Here is a 21,099-nt window from a genome sequence, read left to right as displayed (position 1 = left end):
TTGGTTGGAAAAAAATCTAATCAAGAAATTGTGAAAGGAAGTGGTGGATTTTAGAGATTAAACATTTTATCAGCAAACTAAGAAATGAAACAAGTTAAAACAATTTTGGCTTCTTTTTTATTTTTTATTTGGTGTTGCCAATTCCTGAAAAAAATGGTAAAGAAGTAATTAGTAGTAACTATTTTGAAGACTAGTAAATAATAATAATGATAATAATTAACATTTATTATTAAAACATGCAAACACAGTTGTGGGTTTTTTCTTCATTGATTTTTTTGTGTTGATTTCTGTGTCTGTCTATATTATCATTATTATTTTATTATTTTATTTTATTATTTTAATAAAAGATTTCACATCTGTATTTTTCCATTATATTAATGGAAATATAGTTATGATCTCTCAATCCACTTCCCAGTGACTAAAAATGGAGACTGACATATAGAATAATGTTTTTCCTCCTCATAAATATTGCACTTAATAGGGGGAAATTTGTTGTTACTTAATGAAGCTTCTCAAAAATTCACTAGATTAACTTTGTTTGGATGGTTTAGGATGAGTTCCGGCGCTGGTTCCTGGCCAGGGTGCGAGTGATGCTTGCCCCAGGGAGAAACCCCTTCCACAGCCTGGAGACCCAGACCACCTCCCCCTCCTCCCCTTCCTCTCCTTCCTCCCTCTCCTGCCCCTTCTCCTCCTCTGCTTCCCCACCTCAGGCCAACGGACACACCGATCACCCCTCCGATGGCAGCCCTGCTCAGGAGCTCATCATAAAATTTGCAGACTACCAGCCCACGCAGGTAGGCACAACACTCGTCTCAACATAAATCTGTAGTATAAACTGGAAATGCACTAAGCACATAAATGAATGTGATCATCATTTTCCAAAGTTCATAGAAGGGTTGCTGTATGGACAACAATACAAATATGATTACTTTTGCCAAATAAATCTGTCTTATTTTCATCCCTTTTCTCTTTTTTTCCCTTCAGATTCGCTACTTTACCTTTCATAGCACAAAGTATTATTGGAACGACGAGAAGCAAAACTTTGAGGTTTTAACGTAAGCATTCTTTTATAACCATATAACTTTTTACTTTCACTGCAGAAGTAAACTTGGCAAAGGTTGCACACAGCAGTAATGACAAGTGAATATATGTCCTTTGGTCTTTATGTTGACTAACAAAAAAAAACTTGTGGGGGAGAAGATTTTCATTTTATAGCAACTTGCATACTTGTTTTGCTTTTGCTGTTGCTGTTATGTGGAATTAAAGTATCTCCTCCAATATTCCTATTACAGTGGCCTGGAGGATCTGCAGGTCAGCTGCTCCACCCTCCACTCGGAGCACAGCACAGGCCTGACTAGGAACCAGCAGGAGTACAGGTAACATCCAATCAAAAGACAAAGTCACACAAGTTTGTACGGCACTGTAGGTGCAAGGAGTTGTTGTTGGGGTTAAAAATCATAAACCCTGATATTGTAACTGGAGTTACTGAACAATGGAGGATGAATATCCACAGTCTTTGGTATTTACTCACAAACTAAACACAATTTTTCTTCCTGTCTTTTAGGAGACTGTTCTTCGGAGTGAATGAAATTGCAGTGAAAGTGCCTTCTGTTTTCAAGCTGCTTATCAAAGAGGTAGAGCAAAGTTTGAGTTTCTGTATCACCATGAATTTGTGTGAGAGACATCTTTTCATCTGGTGTGTTCATTGACACCTTGCACCACACATTAGTGATTTATTTTGTGTGGCACACGTATAATATATTGAGAACAGAAATCCTGTTCTTCTGTCAGAGCACACAGTCGTGCTTATGTACTGCTGTTTTGCTACTTTTTCATGTTGATGCAACTAGCTGAAGTAGCTTGTTAATTATTTCAGTGTATGATGAATAAAAAGGTGTTTAAAGTATTTTTTTTAATTTAAGAAAATTGTAGTGGTTCAACATTTTCAAACATTTTTAGTTTTCTTGTGATTTCTGGATCTCTCTCTGGTTTTCTCTCTTTGTTGTTGTTTTTTTTTTTTTAAATTTTATTTTATTTGACCTTTTTGCTTGCCATACTGATTCCTCTTTAAATCCTCCTGCAGGTCCTCAACCCTTTCTACATCTTCCAACTCTTCAGTGTGATCCTGTGGAGTGCCGATGAGTATTACTACTATGCTGCGGCCATTGTTTTAATGTCGGTCATATCCATAGCTACCTCTTTGTACACCATCAAAAAGGTGAGCTCTACAACATCATGAGATGGAATTGAATTCGTATTTCTGTCAGGAGCAATTTAAAGTCAATTGGATTGGAAATTAGTTCACTTTGTTTTTCTGCAATACTTAGATTTTAGCATAGAGATCTACTAATACAGAATTAATCAGCAAATGTGTGAAAAGAAGAAACAGGTTGATTCTTTTTTTCTAATATAAACACTTAGTTTTGAAAATCTTCAGCATCCTTGGAATAACTTAAACTATTCAAGTATTTATGACATATCAGCCACTGATAATGTATCCTTAGATTTACTTTTTGTATCATTATGTCAAAACACAATGAATGACAACTTACTTAGCTTTTGCTTTTTCCCCACCTCATTAGCAATGGGGCCTTAGCCTGGTTTGTCCAACTGTGTTTTTGCCTGATGGCGTTCCCACGATTGTTTTTGTTTTCAGTCTCAGATAAACGTCTTCAAAGGGTGACTCATTTATATGGAACATTACATTAAGTACCACAGAATCAGACGACTGCCTGTTGAAGACTTTTTTTTCCCTTCTTATTTCCTTGTGCCATTATGATTTATACCAGTGACTAAACTGAGTATCTAATCCAGCATTTTCAGGCCAACTCATGCACGTGGTTTACTGGCTCATGGTTGACTAACTCAAATGAAAACATCCTTGTAATTCACAGATGTTCATGGGAATTAAAAGGGGTTTTTTTAATCTTTGTTATCTTTCTTCTCTTTCTCCAGCAATACGTCATGCTTCGTGACATGGTGGCAGCTCACAGTATTGTTCGTGTGTCCGTATGCCGAGCCAATAATGGTTTGTAAAACTTTATTTTTCTTTGATTTTGTCTTTTGTTTGAGATTCAAAAATGAATTTCATAGGAAAAATGCAGCAGGTATTCTATATTCACCTAGTTTCAAAAAGTGATTTCCAATCCAAATCTGACAACAGGGATTTTTCTGCATTTATGCTGAGCCAGACCCTGCACTGGCTGCCCTCTAAATGTCCTCTGCTGTGAGACAGTGCAACGTTAGAGTCTATATGACAATAAGGATGGAAAGTTTGGTCTGTTATTCTGCACAAAAGGTTCTGTTTGTTTTTGCAGAAGTGATGACAATACAATCACCTTAGCATCTCAAAATGCATTTCATTAGTTGTCCCAAGGAGGGTGGTTGTCAGACATGGCTGTGGGGGCACATAAACTGTAAGGTACTGCTTATGATGCCTCAGCTTTTTCCACTGCTGCGTAGATAGGTATTATTAATGACAGAAGTGCTGAACAAGACTATGAGGCTCTTAAACACAAAATATCTTTGTGGCGGGGGGTGGTCTGCGGTGCTGCTGCAGGGGAGGTACACACAGCTACATGGCATCAACAATCACGCCTGTGCTGACTGACTGTTGTTGTTGCTGTGTGTCTGTAAAGGACGACAACAATATGACAATATGTTGAAAAGAATGAGCGAGTGGTCGGGTCTGCCTTGGGTTTATTACAATCTCCTCATCCCTGTTGCCCATCATGTCCACTGTCTACACTTGGAATACATTTCTCAGCTCTCCTATTTTAGGTTTGATGTCTGTATCTGATTGCACCACATATTTCCTGTCAGATATCGAGGAAATTTTGTCTACTGATCTGGTCCCCGGTGACGTGATGGTCATTCCCAGCAATGGGACCATCATGCCATGTGACGCCGTGTTGGTCAGTGGCACCTGTATCGTCAATGAAAGCATGCTTACAGGTTGGTAGAGAAGCGCATGTAAAGACTTGTTTCTTCAAATTTTATTTCTTTGCAAGTTCCAAACAGTCTGGTTTTCCTCTTATGTATTTCTGCACCCGGTACTAATGTCTTTTAATCCTCATTAGGTGAGAGCGTTCCAGTGACAAAGACCAACCTCCCAAACCCAGGGACAGGTGACGGGGGGGAGGAGGCTGGTAGTGCCTACAACACAGAGGAGCATAAGAGACACACACTCTTCTGTGGCACCAATGTCATCCAGACCCGCTTCTACACAGGCGAACTGGTCAAGGCTGTAGTGGTGCGCACAGGTTAGTTTGGGGGTCTGGATTCAAGCGCTTTAATGATTAATGTGATTATAGTGGAAATTGTTTATAATAATCCAGATCTTTTAAAACAAAATGGTGTACTGCTACAGTATAACAGTAAGATTTAGCCTATATGTTTAAGTTACTGACATAGTCTCTAATGAAATCCTTTACTTTACTGCCAAGTGGGAGCTTCATAAAGTTTGCTGGAATAAAATGGTTTGTCAATTTAGAACAACAAGCTTGCTGTTTGAGCTATAAAGGTTTATTAGTCCATTTGGTCAGAACATTTTGCCTCAGTTCAAAGGACAGAATGAAAGAAAGTAAGACTTAAAAATGACCAAAAGTTCATTTTCTTCACTCAGGTTTCAGCACAGCTAAAGGCCAGCTGGTGCGCTCCATCCTTTATCCCAAACCCACCGACTTCAAGCTGTACCGCGATGCCTACCTCTTCCTGTTGTGTCTGGTGGCTGTGGCTGGAATCGGCTTTGTTTACTCCATTGTACTCAGTATCATGAACGAGGTAATGCAGATAGTTACAGGAGAATGATCGGTCTCCTTTTTCAGTTTTTCCTTTTCTCCAAAAATCTTGTAAGATGATTACCTTTTCAGTCAGATGGTTTCCCTTTTTAATGCAATACAATTTAATAGAGTTAGTTGAAATGCCTGAGGCAGCTGTTCTAAGAGTGAGTCATCTATTAGCACTGAAGAACATGGGCTCTTTGTGAGTTGTGAGAATCAGGGTTATCAAACATGCAAACGTCTGCAGTTTTTCTTTTTTTGTTGGTTTGTTAGGTGCCAGCTAAGACCATCATCATTGAGTCCCTGGACATTGTCACCATAACAGTGCCACCGGCGCTGCCAGCCGCCATGACAGCCGGCATTGTGTATGCACAGCGACGCCTAAAACGTATTGGCATTTTCTGCATCAGCCCACAGAGAATTAATATCTGCGGACAGATCAATCTGGTGTGCTTTGACAAAGTGAGTCTCTTATTTATTCAGATTGTCAGATTTAAAAGACGGTGCTTGAGTCACTTTGTAGAATTTTACTGTCATTTCATATGTAGAAGCAACTGGTAGCAAAGATCACCCTGAGCTGATTCAGTTGAATTTCATTATCTTTTATCTTTAAAGACTGGAACTCTGACAGAAGATGGGTTAGACCTGTGGGGAGTCCAAAGGGTTGAGAATGGCAGGTAAGATGCTCTGAGCCCTAATTCAGTAAACGTGAGCCCATTTTACTGCATTTTGTACCCTAAAGAAACTAAAAATCTGAAGGTGTCATTTATTTCAGCCACTGATAAACTGGTAAAAAGAGCTTAGAATATACTGGAGTATATCTGTGTAACATTTCAAATCCCTCTAAATTGGGGATGTCAGACTCATTTTACATTGTGGGCCACATGCTGCCCACTTTCATCTGAAATGGGTCAGAACAGTAAAACTCTGATAAATGTGTAAACTTCAGTAACTATAAAACTATATAACTTTTCAAAGATTTCCTGTGGGCTGGACTGGAGTCTTTGCTGGGCTGATTCTGACTCCCAGACCTTATGTTTGACACACTTGCTGTAAATGCTGACATTACATTGAGGATCTGGGGTGTTAACATTAAATTACATAGTAATTTACTAGTCTTTTAATCAACTCAGACGTGTTGTTTCTGTCATGGTTGTTTCAAACAGCTCAGAAGAAATTTGGATACAAGCAGAAACCAAGAAATCTGTCTCTCAGATTCCCAGTGATTCCTAAAACTCATCATGTATTGTAATAAGCAGTGGCTGGATGATATGTCTTTTTTCTAGCACTAAGGTTATTATTAGAAAAATTAATTGTAATAGCTCTGAATTTTAAAGGCCTAATCATTTATTTACCAGATTAAAAGTTTTCATCTTGCGAAAATCGTCTCATTTCTCATTCAATTTCTTATGACTCCCACAATGTAGTTAAAGGAGTATAATTTACTCTCTCTTCACCGCCTACTTCTTCTGCCTCTCCAGCTTCCACCTGTCAGAAGAAAATGCCTACAAAGAAAATCTCGTCAAGTCCCAGTTTGTGGCTTGCATGGCCACATGCCACTCACTTACTAAAATAGAAGGCCAGCTGTCTGGGGACCCGCTGGACCTCAAAATGTTTGAGGCTACAGGCTGGGTGAGTTCATCTGTATCTATCCATGAGCTAAATGTCGGTAAGGGCAGGCTAGAGTTATGAGACTCATGAATCCATTTTGTGATGCAGTGTCCCCTTTATTCTCCCTTCTCTGTCAGTATTTAGGCTGGATACAATTTTGCTAAACTGGGCATTATCACATTATTGCTTTATAACCTGCCACAAAAACATCTGCATGATTCCAATCATGTTGATGGCTCGAGATTAGAAAGGTCCTCTTCTTTTGTACTAATCTAGCAGCGTAAGTGTACAAGTTTCAGATTATATGCAACTCGCTGTGCTGTTCTGATTTTTAGTCTGACGGTCTTTGGCATGTCTGGATAAGATTATTCAAACTAAATGTTACCTATGCCTAAAAGACATGTAAGCATTATTTCAATGTCTTAATGTTGCATATTTTTCCTATCCAAAAAGTATGAAATGTAAACATTTACTTATATTCACCTGCCCAGATCTTGGAAGAGGCTACTGAGGAGGAAACGTCTCTCCATAATCGTATCATGCCCACTGTCGTTCGACCGCCTAAGCAGCTGTTGCCCCCGGAGCCTGCTGTAACACCAGAGCAGGACATGGTATGTACAGCAACCCGGTTGTTAGCAGGACACCACAGGCCTTCGGAGCCTAGAAGAAAGTATAAAATTATATGAATATATCTGTCCAGCATCTAAACGTGCATTTTTTTTGTCTTTCCATGGTATTATAACATTATAAAGAACTGTGTATTTTTACTCTAAATGACTGGTTTATTTGTTGTTGTGTTTGTTTTGTTTTTGTTTTTATAGGAACTCTATGAGCTCTCGGTAAGTAGTAGTTGTATTTCTTTTCATGCCCGTCAAAGTTAACTATTCATTTCATTTTTTTTTTTAAAAAAAAGGAGTAATTTAGTAATGTGAGTATTTGTGTTTTATTTTTTGTCTTTACAAAACAGAGATTCCCTCATTTCTATAGTTCCTTTTTGCATAACTGATATACTTTTAACTTGATTTTAGCATTGCATTTTTCTCTTTCTAATAAACAAATATTTTTATTTTGTTTGTCTGTATGTGTGCATATGCAGGCAGCCTATGAGATTGGTATTGTGCGCCAGTTCCCTTTTTCTTCAGCGCTGCAGAGAATGAGTGTAGTAGCTCGTCTCCTCGGGGAGAAACGTATGGATGCCTACATGAAAGGTGCACCAGAGGTTGTGGCTAGTCTCTGCAGAAGAGAGACGGGTGAGGCGTCCAAAATGTAGAGACGTACACATTGTCTTACAATTTGTTTTATTTTTTTCTTTTGTACATTTTTCTATAAATTTAACTCTGTCCTGTTATATTAATAATTTTGTCCCAAAAGTAGATTCTGTTCATCTGGACACAGTGTTTTCAGATGAGCAGAATCAACTTTTTAGGACTTTCTTCCCAGGATGATTGAGCATGCTTCAAGATAATGATTTTGTCACTCCAACATTAGTATTTAGTGTTGTTGTTAGTGTTGGCGCTTGCACTATGAATCTATAAATCTTGGGTTTGTATCTTCTTTTCTTGCTGTTTGTTACTGATGGCTCTCCTGTTATTGTATTCATTTCTTTGCAGTGCCAGAAAACTTTGCAGCGGTTTTGGAAGGCTACACAAAGCAGGGTTTCAGAGTCATTGCTCTTGCTCATCGGCGGCTCGAATCAAAACTTACTTGGCACAAGGTCCAGAACATCAACAGGTAGTGTACTTTGCATTGATATAATACATGCGTTCTGAGACCTGAATAAGAAAATAAAGGGAAGTGGCTCTGTGTGGAACAAAAAAATATCTACTCAAAAATATTTTAATAAGAGAGAATTTACTAGGAAGAATTGTATGTTTAATTTGGGGATTTTGTTAGACACAAACACATTCATATATGTCTTTCTTTGAATTAGGGATCACATAGAAGCAAACATGGAGTTCCTGGGTCTCATCATTATGCAGAACAAGCTGAAGCCAGAAACTCCAGGGGTGCTGCAGGACCTTCATCAAGCCAGCATTCGCACAGTCATGGTTACTGGTGAGAACATGCTGGTATTTTCCATTATTGCATAACAACTGAGAGGTCACAGGTATGCCAGCAATAGTTTACTCTGCGTGTATAGTTTAACCAGCTGTTCCTGTCTAGACTCACTGTACTTGGCTGTGAATCAAATTCAACTTTGAGCCTTAAAAAGAATTGATTGTTTCACAATTGATCCATGGTTTGCACGTACTCTGGCTTACATTTAACCTGTTTTTTGCAAGCTCACCCATCTCCATTAGCCCCCAAACTCTACTGAGGTGTCTCTTAGGGTGAGGTGACACTGAGCTTGTATTTTATCATTCATCATCTATCATCAGTCACAGGCAGGCAAACCCTTGGGTGACTTATTTATAACCCAAGGCTGAAGATAAAAACATGACAAGCAAATGACTGAATTGTGGGATGTTAAAGCAAAATTAATATTGTAATCACTTTGCAGGTGACAACATGCTGACGGCCATCTCTGTGGCCCGCGACTGCGGAATGATCCCTCCCCAGGACACAGTCATAATTGCCGATGCCCTCCCTCCACACGATGGACAAGCCGCCAAGATCACCTGGAGATACGCTGACAAACCTCGCAATGCATCCCGAATTCAGGTGAATCGATGGGTCTAAATCTAACACTGGTACAACACACAGACAGCAGAACACACTTATGTAGATGGCTCATAATGTAACGTCACATATAAACTCAGTAGTATCTCGTCTTCTAAAGGACATGTAAAGGTTTTCAGTAGATCGAATACAACACAAAGGCGTGTTCTGATCAGATCATCCAAAAACCCATTACCTGTTATTTGATTACATCAATTACATGTTATAGAACTTATTTGTTGATTAGATAAAATGCAGCAGATTTTAACATTCAGTCATGAATTTCTGTGTGATTTCAGAACCTCTTTTAAATAATATAAAGATGCCTTTGTTGATTGTTAAAGCAGTTCAAAGACTTGCTTTAGCTCTATAGAAATTCTTGAATATTCCTGTTTTTTGTTTTTAATCTCAATGCATTTCTTAAAATTTCTCATACTTTGGAACAGGAAGTGAACATAAGCCTGGAGGATGTGTGTCACATAGATGAGCCCAAGAGCCAAGAGCTCTACCACTTTGCTATGAATGGAAAATCATTTGCTGTAATCGATGAACATTTCCCAGATATGCTTCAAAAGGTAAGAAACTGCTCAAACGAAAATGGAGCAGAAGTTGCACCAAATCCGTCTTTGTTTCTGACTCTGATGTGTCTCCTGTTTGTGTGCTCTGCTTTATAGCTCGTGTTGCGCGGCACAGTGTTTGCCAGAATGGCACCTGACCAGAAAACCCAGCTGATTGAGGCACTGCAGGGTGTTGAGTGAGTATTTGGTCAAATATTGGATGAACTTGTCAAAAGTGAGATTTCAAATTTTTATTATTAACATTCCCATCGTGGACAGTTTGTCATTAATGAGCAGCAGAATCAGCTTTTAAGTCAAAAGTGAAAGTTTGTGGCATTGTAGCTTTGATCTTGCAATGACTTTAAAAGGCGTTACACTGAGTAAAGAGTCACTGTTTGTTCTCATGTGCTCACAGCTACTTTGTTGGAATGTGTGGCGATGGCGCGAATGACTGTGGGGTATGTACACCTTCATCATTTGGACAACAGCTCTCTGTAATGGACACAATCTGACAGCAGTATGTATATAATGCTAACTTATCTCACCCAGGCTTTGAAGAGGGCTCATGGTGGGATCTCTCTGTCAGAGCTCGAAGCCTCAGTAGCATCTCCCTTCACCTCAAGGACCCCAAACATCTCCTGTGTCCCTAACCTAATCAGGTCCGTATTTTTATTTACATGCTGATTCATAAATGAGTAAAACGGTATTAAGAATAAGTATCTTTTAGGCTGAATTTGCAGTCTGGCAAATATACACAGTGTCACACTATTATTCAAATGTTTTGAGCAGTTGAATTCGTGGTTCTGGGAGGAAATTTTTTTCCAGTTATGTTGTTAAGAGATACGACACAGTTTGCTTTGTTTTTGCAGGGAGGGCCGTGCTGCTCTTATCACCTCCTTCTGTGTGTTTAAGTTTATGGCCCTCTACAGCATCATCCAGTACATCAGCGTCACTCTCCTCTACTCTGTACGTAAAACCGCCTGCTTAGTTAGATGAGAAATCCAGTGAATTCAGATTTTTGTCATCTGTACCGTGTTGTTTTTGGTTTTTAGATTTTAAGTAACCTTGGCGATTTCCAGTTCCTCTTCATCGACATTGCTATCATCCTCCTCATTGTCTTTACCAGTAAGTACAACTAAAGTATCAAGGATAAGCGATATGTGTGTTTATTTTTTTTGAATTTAATAATCCTCACTTTTTCCTCTGCCCCTTATCAGTGAGTCTGAACCCAGCGTGGAAAGAGCTGGTGTCCCGTCGTCCTCCATCAGGTCTGATCTCAGGGCCTCTGCTGTTCTCTGTGCTGACCCAGATCCTCATCTGCTTGGGCTTCCAGATCTGGACATTCCTTTGGGTCAAACAGCAGCCCTGGTACAAAGTTTGGACGCCACTTGCCGAGTGAGTACTGACTGTTACTTCTAATGTGTAGCAGACAAATACCCAAATCAAATAATAACTTGGTTTCATTATAGGTTTTAAACGTTGTCATGTTATCGTGTTCCACATTTTGTCATGTTATATGTTACATGATGGATTAAATTCTGCACACAATAGAATTTAATCCACCACAATGAAATTCTTGCAAATGTATTAAAAAATCAAAACAAATATATAACAAGTACATGAGTATTCACAGCCTTTCCCGTGACACTCAGAATTGATCTTATTGTTTCCACTGATCATGTGAGATGGTCTTCAACTTGATTGAAGGCCACCTATGGTGATTTCAGTTGATCGGGGATGATTTGGAAAGGCACACGTCTATATATAAGATCCCATGTGTCAAAGCGCAAAGCAAGCCAGGAAGTTCAAGGAATTGTCTGTAGACCTCTGATTTGGGATTGTATCAAGGCACAGATCTGGTGAAGGGTGCAGGAACATTTCTCCAGCACTGAAGGTCCCACTGCACAGTGACCTCCATCATCCATAAACTGAAGAAGTTTGGAATCACCAGGGCCTTAGTCAGGGAGGTGACCGGATTTACAAGAATTTCAAGTAACGTTTTTTACTTTGTCACTGTGGGGTTTGTGTGTATAATTTTTGTGGTGAAAAATGAACTTAATTCATTTTGGAAAAAGCTATAAGATTCTGAACACGTGAAGCGTTGTGATTACTTTCCAGATGCAGTATAAAAGGACCACAGAGTGAAAATGTTCTTAATGACTTCTCTGTCTTCACTCAGCGTCTGCAACCTCACATCACACATTGAAATGGACTTTGAAAATGAGACAGAAGAGGACGAGCACAACATCCAAAACTATGAGAACACCAGCCTCTTCTACGTCTCTTCCTTCCAGTATCTCATTGTTGCTATTGTTTTCTCCAAAGGCAAACCTTTCAGGCAGCCGAGCTATAAGAATTGTAAGAAACTTCAATAACATCAATATATATATATATATGTCCTAAAAAAATAAACTCTCCTAAACTCTAATTTTATTTGTGTGTACTCTTCACAGGGCCTTTTGTGCTGTCTGCCGGGAGTTTATATGTTTTCCTGCTGTTCATCTTGTTCTTCCGAGTAGACGTCATTACTGAGTTTATGGAGGTGGGAAGACATTAAATGCACACTTTATATTCTTTAATGTAGGATACAGCTTTATTTATCACATCAGGCTCCAACTTTTCTTGGTATTTATTCATGTAAATGGAGATTCTGATTTTGTTTTTGACTTACTGTAGTATTGTGCGTGCATAAAGCTTTAAGGCAGGGCTGTCTTGGTAATACTAACTTTATGACTTTTTCTTGTCGCTTCATTGATGAGTGTTTCTCTGTCTGTGTAGATTGTTTGCATCCCGTTTGAATGGAGGCTAAGACTTTTCCTCATCATCCTAGTCAATGCTGCTGTGTCTGTTTTGGTGGAGGTAAGATCCACACGATAACACTTGGGTAACAGCTGATGTTTTCCCCATGTCCAGATTTTGTTTTCTCATGCAGTGTGCTCATCTTTATCTCATTTAACCGGACAGCAGGATCAGTTTTGTGTTGTAAAGCAGAAATGGAAAGAAGCAAAGTGTGAAGTTTTTAATAGTTAACCATTTAAAGAATGTGACTTTATTTTGTTACAGTATGTGCATTTGTGGGTATTTTTCTCCGCATATGTTTGTCTAATTAAGGATGCTTTTCAGAATTTATTTCTGTAAACCTTCACAACACTGGATTATTAATGCCTGCCTGCTGACTCGTTGGAGCAGTATCACTGTTTCTGCCCTCCTTTTAGATGGCTGCCCTTGCATTCACATACTGCTTAGTATGCCCCTGTAGATGGAGCCTTTTCCTAAACTAACAGTGCAGTTTCCATTCATCTTTGGAGTGAATTGAAGGGGAAAAAAAAAACCCCACAGCAAGCTGGTTCTGTCAGAGCTTTCAGTATTCTTTAGACGACGATAACCATCCACGGCCGTCTTACTAATAAGCTTAATTTTAACCTCACATGCAATGATTAACACTCAGCTTCATGGAAGGATAAAACAAAAACCTGCCATACTTGGTACTTTAAAGCAGTGTGGCACTAAAAATCAGTTGCGCACCTCTATAACAGGAGCTTTGTGAAATCAAACCAGACTCTCTGTAATTCTTTCCCCTGCCCACTGCACCATCCCATAGACCGTCATCCTTGACATCGTCTTACGGAAGCTTGTGTTCAGCCGAGACAAACAGGGCAACTTTGGCGTCACTCCTGCCGCCCCAGCACCACAGGTTGGAAAAATCTGACACCTTCTTCTCTAGCCGTTTCCTTTTACTCTTGTGTGGTGTTCTCTCTCTCTCTCTCTGTTCCCACCTTTTTCCCTCTAATGTAATTGCTAACCACGTGCATGTGCAAAACCTCAGTCTTCTTCTGATCTGTACGCTCCTCCCTTTGTCCCTCTAATGGGGCACTCTGGTCAGGGCTTAAAAACGTGGTAACTCAGTTTTATTCAGGCTGAGCCACATGACATCAAATGTTGAAACTATTGCTAGTATGTCATAGATTGTTGCTATTGAAGCAGCGCTGGCCTTCGGTGAAGTAAACCCCATAATCTCATCATATCTAATGTGTGTAGTTTTAATGTTTTTCTGTACTGTAGGTCATTTAAATAAGTGATATGTTGCCATGCAATAGACATGCAGAATGCTGAGCAAAACATTCATCTACTGTTATTAATAATAACAATAATAGTACATTTTGCTTTTTTGTCAACCGCTCCAAGCCTTACATATTTCCCATTGCCTAGCAAGTATGATCCCCCCACCGCCCCACCCCCTGTGGTAGTCTGCAGGCCCTCTGCTTGCTGCCCTCTCTTAGCATCGCTCAACATTGTCATTGTTTCTCATCAAGTGTAGTGTGTTTGTATTTGAATAGTCAGACCTTAAATGTCTTTGTCAATGTGTGGTTTATAAGTTGCACTTTTGTCTACGTTTTTAATGTAAAGATCCTTTGTTTGTTTTTGTTCTTTGAATCCATGAGCTTGTTTTTAAGGAGAAGGCTCAGTCTTTAAGCTGTCTGTTGCCAACGCCTGTAGACTAGAATCATGCTGAATTTTGTTTTAATCTGCATGCACGCACAGTTGTTATAGTTTATCAGTGTCAAGAAATATGCATATTACAACTTTGACACTATATGAGTATATTTATATTTTGCATGTAGCAGTTTTGTTTGATTTGGCTGTTCAGGTATTCATTTAAAAAAAACAAAAAAACCACACACACTAACTTTATGTCTGTCAGGGAACCTTATCGCATTTTTACTTATTCGATTATTTTTCATGTCGTGGTATTCACAGGGAGCCAATGATCTGTATGGACACAAGTATCTGTCCTGCCAATGTTGCCCCCGCAAGATGAGACCCAAAGCTCGCTACATGCACCTTGCCCAGGAACTCAGTGTGGACCCTGACTGGCCTCCAAAGCCCACCACTACCACTGAAGCCAAGCCACGCCCAGAAAATGGCTCTGCCTATCAAATCATGATCAACTCCTAGCACCCCACAGCCTGTACTAGCTTATCCAGCTTCTACCTTTCATACAGGAAACATGCATATGAGGTGTGTTCAGCAAATTTCAATGGAACTGTCATGGGATAACTGCTTGCCTTCACTGTTCGTGCTCCAATGCTGTATAGTTTCAGATACTGTATTACTGCGCAAAAAAAAAAAAAAAATCTATGACACACATCTACCAAATGAATTTACATTGAACTTCTCTCAGTACTCTTGCTCTCTTTGGTTCACCCCCACACACGCTCTCAGGTTGCTTTTTATTTATCGTTAAAGGTGCAATATGTTGAACACCTTACTCTAGAAAAGGTCAGTGTTGTTTTGCAGGGGCATGCAGCAGCTCCTCTGGAAGTAGTGCTGCTTTTACTTTACCAAATTACTACTTTACTTTGCAAGGAAGGATAAGTGCAGCAAACAGCACAAGGCTAAAACTGACCATAGCAGGTTGGGCTCCACTGTTTTACATTGACTTTATAAAAGAAAAATCCAATCTCTGGGAAGAGCTCTTCCTTCCTTCATGTTAGACTGATGCAGGCTTTATGCAACAGTGACTCAGTGTCTCATCTTGAGATACAGTGCAGTATTACACTTCAGTACAGGCTGGCGCTACCTCGTTAGCATCCTTACTTCAGTAGCTGTCATACAATCTTCTGATAATTTGTTAATTTTTAAGCAGTTTTAAACTACCAGTCTTGTATGTTTCACCTTTAAATGTCACAAATTGAAATCCTCCTTTATTACAGTGTCTTTACTGAAACTAAGCAGCATTCAACTCAGTCTAGAAGGAACGTTGAAAAGCCATCAAAATGGTGCATTGGCCCCTTCAAATGAACGTTCAGTACATGTTCAGCATAACCTCACTTTGTCTGTGTGCAAGGGGGTGGAAAAGAGAGCCCGGGGCCCACTACACTCCACAGCTAGCCTCACATACATGTTCTGTCAGAAATCTCAGTTAAGGAGTTTAATCCTAATTAAGTTATTCCTTTTATATGATTGTCATAAATAACAAGATCTGCAGATTACAATATTGACCACAATACTAGAGTTTTAAGAGTGAAATGGGGATGTGTAGGTGTTTCAGAGAACACTGAAACGGAGAATGGAGAAGTACGGCATAAGATAGGATGTGTTTATCAACAGACATTTGCACATATCTTAGCTGATGTGAATATTGCAAGCTCTAATTGCTACTGTGTAGTGCTCTTTTGCAGCTAATGTAGATACATAGAATTATGTAAGTGCACCGGCTTAACCACCTAGTGGTCCTTCATTAGAAAGCATAGAGAGATGAAGCTTATCACGAATACCAGCGAGGACTGAAATGAACGCTTTTAAAAACAGAATTCAGTCAGCTGTGAGGAGGTTTGCAATTGTATACTGGCTGCAATCAATGCTTTGTGCAGTTACACACCCATAAGGGGAAGTACCTTTATATTCCTGCTTTGAAGACACCCACATATATCTAATTGGCTTTTGGAGATCATGTTAAACATCTGAAGAATACAGAATTATTTTTTTTAAATCTACCATCAGATAAATTTGGTCCATGATTTGTTGACCTGCTACAATTAGATGTGACCCGTTTCAAAATCAGCCTGTTCTCAGGAACTTTTCATTTCCATGGCTAGGAAGGTTAGGGAGAGTGTTTTTTACAAATTGATTGGGATTAAGTGTCATTTATGCCAAGTCAACTTTCAGTCGGGCAATTTATGGCTTGGTAAATAATGGGGGGGGGGACCTTGATGCTACAGAAGGATATGATTATGTTTAAAAAAACAAACAAAAAAACAGTGAATATTTGATGTACTTCCATTATGGGTTTTTTATGTTTGTTTGTTTTGTCCAAACATGCTACCTCTAAAACAAATGACTGAATTCTCATCTATCTTAACAGTACTGGCATTAATGCTAATATATCATAGTAATAGATAGATTTTACATAGCATATTGCATCTTTATTATAATTGTCAGGATCACATGCTGTTAACGCTGACTGGGAACAGCATTGCCTCCGTTTGGCACCTCCCTATCCATCAATACTGCTTTGGCCTTCTAGTGCTGAAAATCTAGCAATTGCCTCTACTAACTGTGCTTCTCTCTACTCTTTCAAATTGTTTTCTAGTGTGTAATAAGCTTTATAGAATTATGGGCTGCTAGTGGAACTATAAATCATAAATATTTTGTTTGCATCTACTGTATGAGCCATGTCCTGTCAGCAGAAAACATGGAAAGACATGCATGAAACCAGCTCTCTATGACCACGCTCTGAAGATGGTTGATGGTTGCAATGCTAGAAATATTACTTTAATTACAAAGCTTAACTATAGAATTAAGAAAGATTAACATTACATTTATGTATTACAAAAAAGGAAAGAATCTACATCATAAACGGCATGAATCTGTCTGATTATTGTGGACAGCTAACCACATGCATGATACCATATGAATCTAAGCATCTGCATCTTCAAATCCTTTTTAGATTGGCTCCAAAAAGGCAGAAGTACATGCTTACATTTTCAGTTTTAAAATGAGATTTCTTCCTATGGAAGACTGATTACAATACTGTACTGCATTATAGCAACTGTGCAACTGATCCACTCGCTGTTTTAAAGCACCCATGAAACGACAAACCCCGTACAAGATGGATGTTTACGCAGCCAGATTTCTATATTACACGTAGCCGGATTGCAAAGAGTCAAGAGCTGTATTTATGCTCACTCCTTTTGTTGGCATTTACAGTAATACTCCATGAAATGTCTTTCAGACTCACCCCACTAAATTTTGAAGGAGCTGTAAATGATTGAAGGCTCTCTCTAATAAAATCTAATAGGGAAAGTTCAGTCTTTTAAAATGGGTTTCAGTCATTAGTGATCAAACAGATGGGTGGGAAAGATGAGCAATCTTATATGAGAGAGTTTGAAGATTTTTTTTTTAAAGTTTGCATTCATAGCCATGGAAGTGGAGAAATGGGCAAACTTCTTTACATGCAGATTTAAAAACCAGTAAAGGCTGACTGTAGTATCACTTTAAACCAACTTGCATAAATCAGGTTAACTGTATCAGTGTAAGTGTAAAGCACAGCAGGTTGCCTTTCATGAATTGTAGTGGTTCAGTTTCTTCAGAGTGCTCATTAGAGATTATGTGACGCCATGCAAAAAGAAACGATTAACAAAAAACTTGATTCCTCCAGGGGAAAAATGGCGCAAATGAATTTTCAGACATCCTAACGGCGCTGTGATTGACTTCTTCAAGCATTTATCTCGTCCATTGATTATGATTTTTTTTTTTTTCTATACAGTGGAAATCGTCATATTAGTAAAAATAATGTAAGGTTGCTCCAGTGCTAAAAACCATTTCAGCAGTGTCTATTCAGATGCATTCATGTGAAAGTTGGGCCCCATGTTGTATAAACCTTTCCTTGGATGCATTGTTCATTACCTTGTGTGTAAAGAAGGATTTATAGATGGGATGCAGATGTGATGATTTGTATTCATGCAGATTCAAAGCATGGCTCACGTTGGCATTTTTGTGCTCATTAGCAGAATGGTTAAAGTGTGTCGTCATGTTTTGATATTTTAGTCTCACTGAAAGCAATTTGGCTTGTGGGCTCTGACACTGGTCACATCCGTCACACGACTTTCTTGCTTTTTTTATTTTTTATATTAATTATATATATATATGGTTTTTTTTTTTCTAGGTGACTTGTGAGGTTAAGAATGAATGTAATGCAAAAAACCTACAAAATTTAATCCAATGCAATATTACAATTATTGATATTTCCAAAGACTTTTCATCACACTTTTTTCTTTCCAAAAAAAGACTGAGTGAAAGAGAGAGGTTTCATCTGTCCTCTGTGTCAGTTTCAACATAGCAGAAGACGGTTTTTAGTGGTGATAATGTTAATAATGTTAGAGGTTGGATCATATATGAGATGTAGATTTCTAGTTTGTGCAGAAGAGTTGAAAGTTATAAAAAAAAAATTATGGTTTTTGAATTATCAAAGGGCTGGTGTGTCTTTTTCTACTTTTTTGGTACTGTGTTACAATCATTTATCTATTTTTGATTTGTACTGTCAGATGGATTAATCTGTACTTTCACTTTTGTTATGGAGTTGCATTATCTTTGTTTTTGGGGCATAAATCCTGGGCATTTATTTCATAGTTTGAATCGAGTTTTGCAAAGTATGATTAGGGCACTTGGATTAATATCATTTGGGCAAAAACGTGTTATAAAATGTTCACCATCCTAATTTCAAAGATTTGTCTTAAAAAAAAAAAAAAAAAAAAAAAGGAAAAAAAAAGATCTGTTTCTGTTTTGTTTTTCACTTTTTCTTCGGTTTCTTTTGTGTGTAAACTTTGAATTAAATTCTGTCACAAAAAGGGAATTCAGCTGCAGTAGGTTAGGCATCTCTGCTTAGCTCATTCACAATATGAGCATCATCTGACAATCTTCTCTGTCCTGATCGTCATATGTATGTATTTTACTTTTTCTTGTTTTTTGTGTAGAGCTTTTTAAACACTTCCATGTAAAATGTAAATGTAATTTAGCAGAATGTGCATCGTTGTTCAACATCAGAGGCCTGTTGTCATACATACATAGCTGCTTAGGAGCAAAATGTTTCAGTCTCAGCTGCGTCATCACTGTGCACTTCAACACAAACAGTTCCACCTATAGACGTGCAAAGTGTGAGTACTACTACTGCTTTTCCCTGTACTCGGGTTTTGCCTTTTACTGTAACAACTGTATAGAAGCAGTGGATCTTATGCTGAAACCTCTATGCTCTTAAACAGGTACAAGACACCAACTGTTCAGTTAGCATTGGCCTCTTATTTAAACCATGTATTTAAAACACACCACCGAATGGCATTTAGATTAAATCTAAATTTAATCTGAATTAAATCTGAGTGAATGAACACTCGTGGATGTCGTTTCCTCAGGGAACTGGGTCTATTTGATCATGTATTTGTTATGAATTAAGAAATAAAAGTTGAAACCCACACTGAATGGAAAAAAAATCAACACACTGTTGATTTAATAACTTTATCACAATCTGTTTTTTTTTGTTTTGTTTTGTTTTCTCCCCAGGACTATTTGCTGTGCTTATTTGCAGGTCCCTTACCTCAGCAAGAGGGTATATGTATTTACTTTTTAGCAGATGTAAATTTTTTTTAAAGAATTTTGTACTTTATAATTTATTTCTTATTTATTTTATGTTCTTTTCCCCTGAGGATTGTATTTCAAATTTATCTTGATTTCTTTCTTTTCAATAAATGTTTTTTAAAGCAACCTTGATGATAATAGTAATTTTCATGAATAGGATAATGTGAGGGTTGAAAAGCTACAGAAAACTGAGTGGAACAATATTTAACAAGAATCAACCTGAGCGGAAAATACATTAGCTTGGCTATTTACAGAATTGAACCCTCAAACTGGGATATGGCTTATTTACATGTAAAATTAAAACATTTTAAAATATATTACTTTTGTTAGTGCTGTGCAAAAGTCTTGAGTCACCTCTCATGCCTTTATATTTTGTTTCCATGGAGCCAGACTTTCTTTATACTGGGCTATGACTGATTAGAGCATAAAAAGGCACTTGGCATTGCTTTACCTTTTGAGTTGTCTGCTTGTAACAGACAACTTGGTAAAGAACCAAATTAAATTTGTAGTTTTAGGCAAGGTGCAAGCAGCCCATCGCATTTTTTCCACCCTCTTTTTAGTTGAATCTACGTAAAATGCCGGAGATGATCATTTCATGGTACTTTTGCACTAACAGGCAATTTCTCCAGAAAATTTGAAATATCTCAGCGTGAAGTGTTTCTTTAAAAAACTGAGAAAACAGAACAAGTAGAGGAAAAAAGAAGTAACAGGCCTGAAACTATCTACATCACATAGACCGTATGCATTTAAAAACAGTAGGAATAAATCCAACCAAGACCTGAGATCCGTGTGAGCCACTGTTCATTGAAGCTTCATCTGAAATGGTCTCGGTGAAAGGCTGGTTATCAAGAAGCCATCCTTATGGAAGGGAACTGAGACGAAAGCCTGAGGTATGCCATTTGAAAAGTTACGCTCTCTGAGAATGTTGTGAATGTAATAACTAAAGAAGGAAGTCTTCTTCTTCAGTCAAGTTTAACGGCAGCTTGCATCCAAAACTGTTGCATTACTGCCATCTCCTGGCTGTTAATCGTCCGTCACTCCTGAATCCTTAGATCCTCTTGATGAAAGAAGGAAGTCCTCTAGGATGGTCAAACTTATACTACAGGTGCATCCTCTAGTATCCTTCGAGGCACATGTTGTTGTGAATTGACATTACATAAATAACATTGAATTATAATGATCTATAGAGACATTTAAAAATCGAGAAAACACAGTATAAAAAGAAGATATAATTGCAGCTTTATTTCCTAAACATATGTAGTGTACGTTGTTATGGTTACCCCTAAAAACCCCGACACAGACGACGAGGGTGTCATTTGAAAAGAGATATTTTAGTGGAGGTACGTATAGGAACCAATTCA

At 38.3% G+C, this 21,099-nt stretch overlaps 1 protein-coding gene and 1 long non-coding RNA gene across 4 annotated transcripts in view; one reads left to right on the top strand and one right to left on the bottom strand.

Moving 5' to 3' along the window:
- The window catches only part of atp13a3 (ATPase 13A3), a 35,411-nt gene extending 15,547 nt beyond the window's left edge, over positions 1–19,864 (top strand). Inside the window, exons 5-34 of one of the 3 annotated variants that reach the window (XM_005459895.4) lie at positions 552–794; positions 985–1,055; positions 1,293–1,376; positions 1,565–1,634; positions 2,084–2,218; positions 2,956–3,028; positions 3,823–3,954; positions 4,080–4,262; positions 4,625–4,782; positions 5,055–5,243; positions 5,397–5,458; positions 6,263–6,413; positions 6,884–7,003; positions 7,214–7,231; positions 7,489–7,642; positions 8,003–8,123; positions 8,323–8,447; positions 8,893–9,053; positions 9,497–9,625; positions 9,725–9,804; positions 10,023–10,065; positions 10,157–10,266; positions 10,477–10,573; positions 10,660–10,732; positions 10,825–11,002; positions 11,787–11,965; positions 12,061–12,149; positions 12,386–12,466; positions 13,209–13,301; positions 14,366–19,864. In XM_005459895.4, coding sequence (XP_005459952.1) covers positions 552–794; positions 985–1,055; positions 1,293–1,376; positions 1,565–1,634; positions 2,084–2,218; positions 2,956–3,028; positions 3,823–3,954; positions 4,080–4,262; positions 4,625–4,782; positions 5,055–5,243; positions 5,397–5,458; positions 6,263–6,413; positions 6,884–7,003; positions 7,214–7,231; positions 7,489–7,642; positions 8,003–8,123; positions 8,323–8,447; positions 8,893–9,053; positions 9,497–9,625; positions 9,725–9,804; positions 10,023–10,065; positions 10,157–10,266; positions 10,477–10,573; positions 10,660–10,732; positions 10,825–11,002; positions 11,787–11,965; positions 12,061–12,149; positions 12,386–12,466; positions 13,209–13,301; positions 14,366–14,563 — 3,600 coding nt within the window. In that variant the 3' untranslated portion in view covers positions 14,564–19,864. Of the gene's footprint in view, positions 1–551; positions 795–984; positions 1,056–1,292; positions 1,377–1,564; positions 1,635–2,083; positions 2,219–2,955; positions 3,029–3,822; positions 3,955–4,079; positions 4,263–4,624; positions 4,783–5,054; positions 5,244–5,396; positions 5,459–6,262; positions 6,414–6,883; positions 7,004–7,213; positions 7,232–7,488; positions 7,643–8,002; positions 8,124–8,322; positions 8,448–8,892; positions 9,054–9,496; positions 9,626–9,724; positions 9,805–10,022; positions 10,066–10,156; positions 10,267–10,476; positions 10,574–10,659; positions 10,733–10,824; positions 11,003–11,455; positions 11,600–11,786; positions 11,966–12,060; positions 12,150–12,385; positions 12,467–13,208; positions 13,302–14,365 lie in introns of those variants that run through there. The other 2 variants (XM_005459897.4, XR_001222890.3) reach the window with 2 other exon arrangements.
- Positions 4,772–21,036, bottom strand: LOC112842436 (uncharacterized). The gene is made up of 3 exons (XR_003214197.1): positions 20,517–21,036; positions 6,876–7,052; positions 4,772–4,884 (listed from the first exon to the last, which is right to left on the bottom strand). It is a non-coding gene; the product is annotated as an uncharacterized LOC112842436 (long non-coding RNA).
- Between the last annotated feature and the right edge of the window lie 63 nt (positions 21,037–21,099).

This window comes from Oreochromis niloticus, linkage group LG15, assembly GCF_001858045.2.
Source record: "Oreochromis niloticus isolate F11D_XX linkage group LG15, O_niloticus_UMD_NMBU, whole genome shotgun sequence".
Taxonomy (NCBI): Eukaryota; Metazoa; Chordata; class Actinopteri; order Cichliformes; family Cichlidae; genus Oreochromis; species Oreochromis niloticus.
Note: the sequence above shows the minus strand (reverse complement) of the source record. Positions and strands in the feature narration are given on the sequence as shown.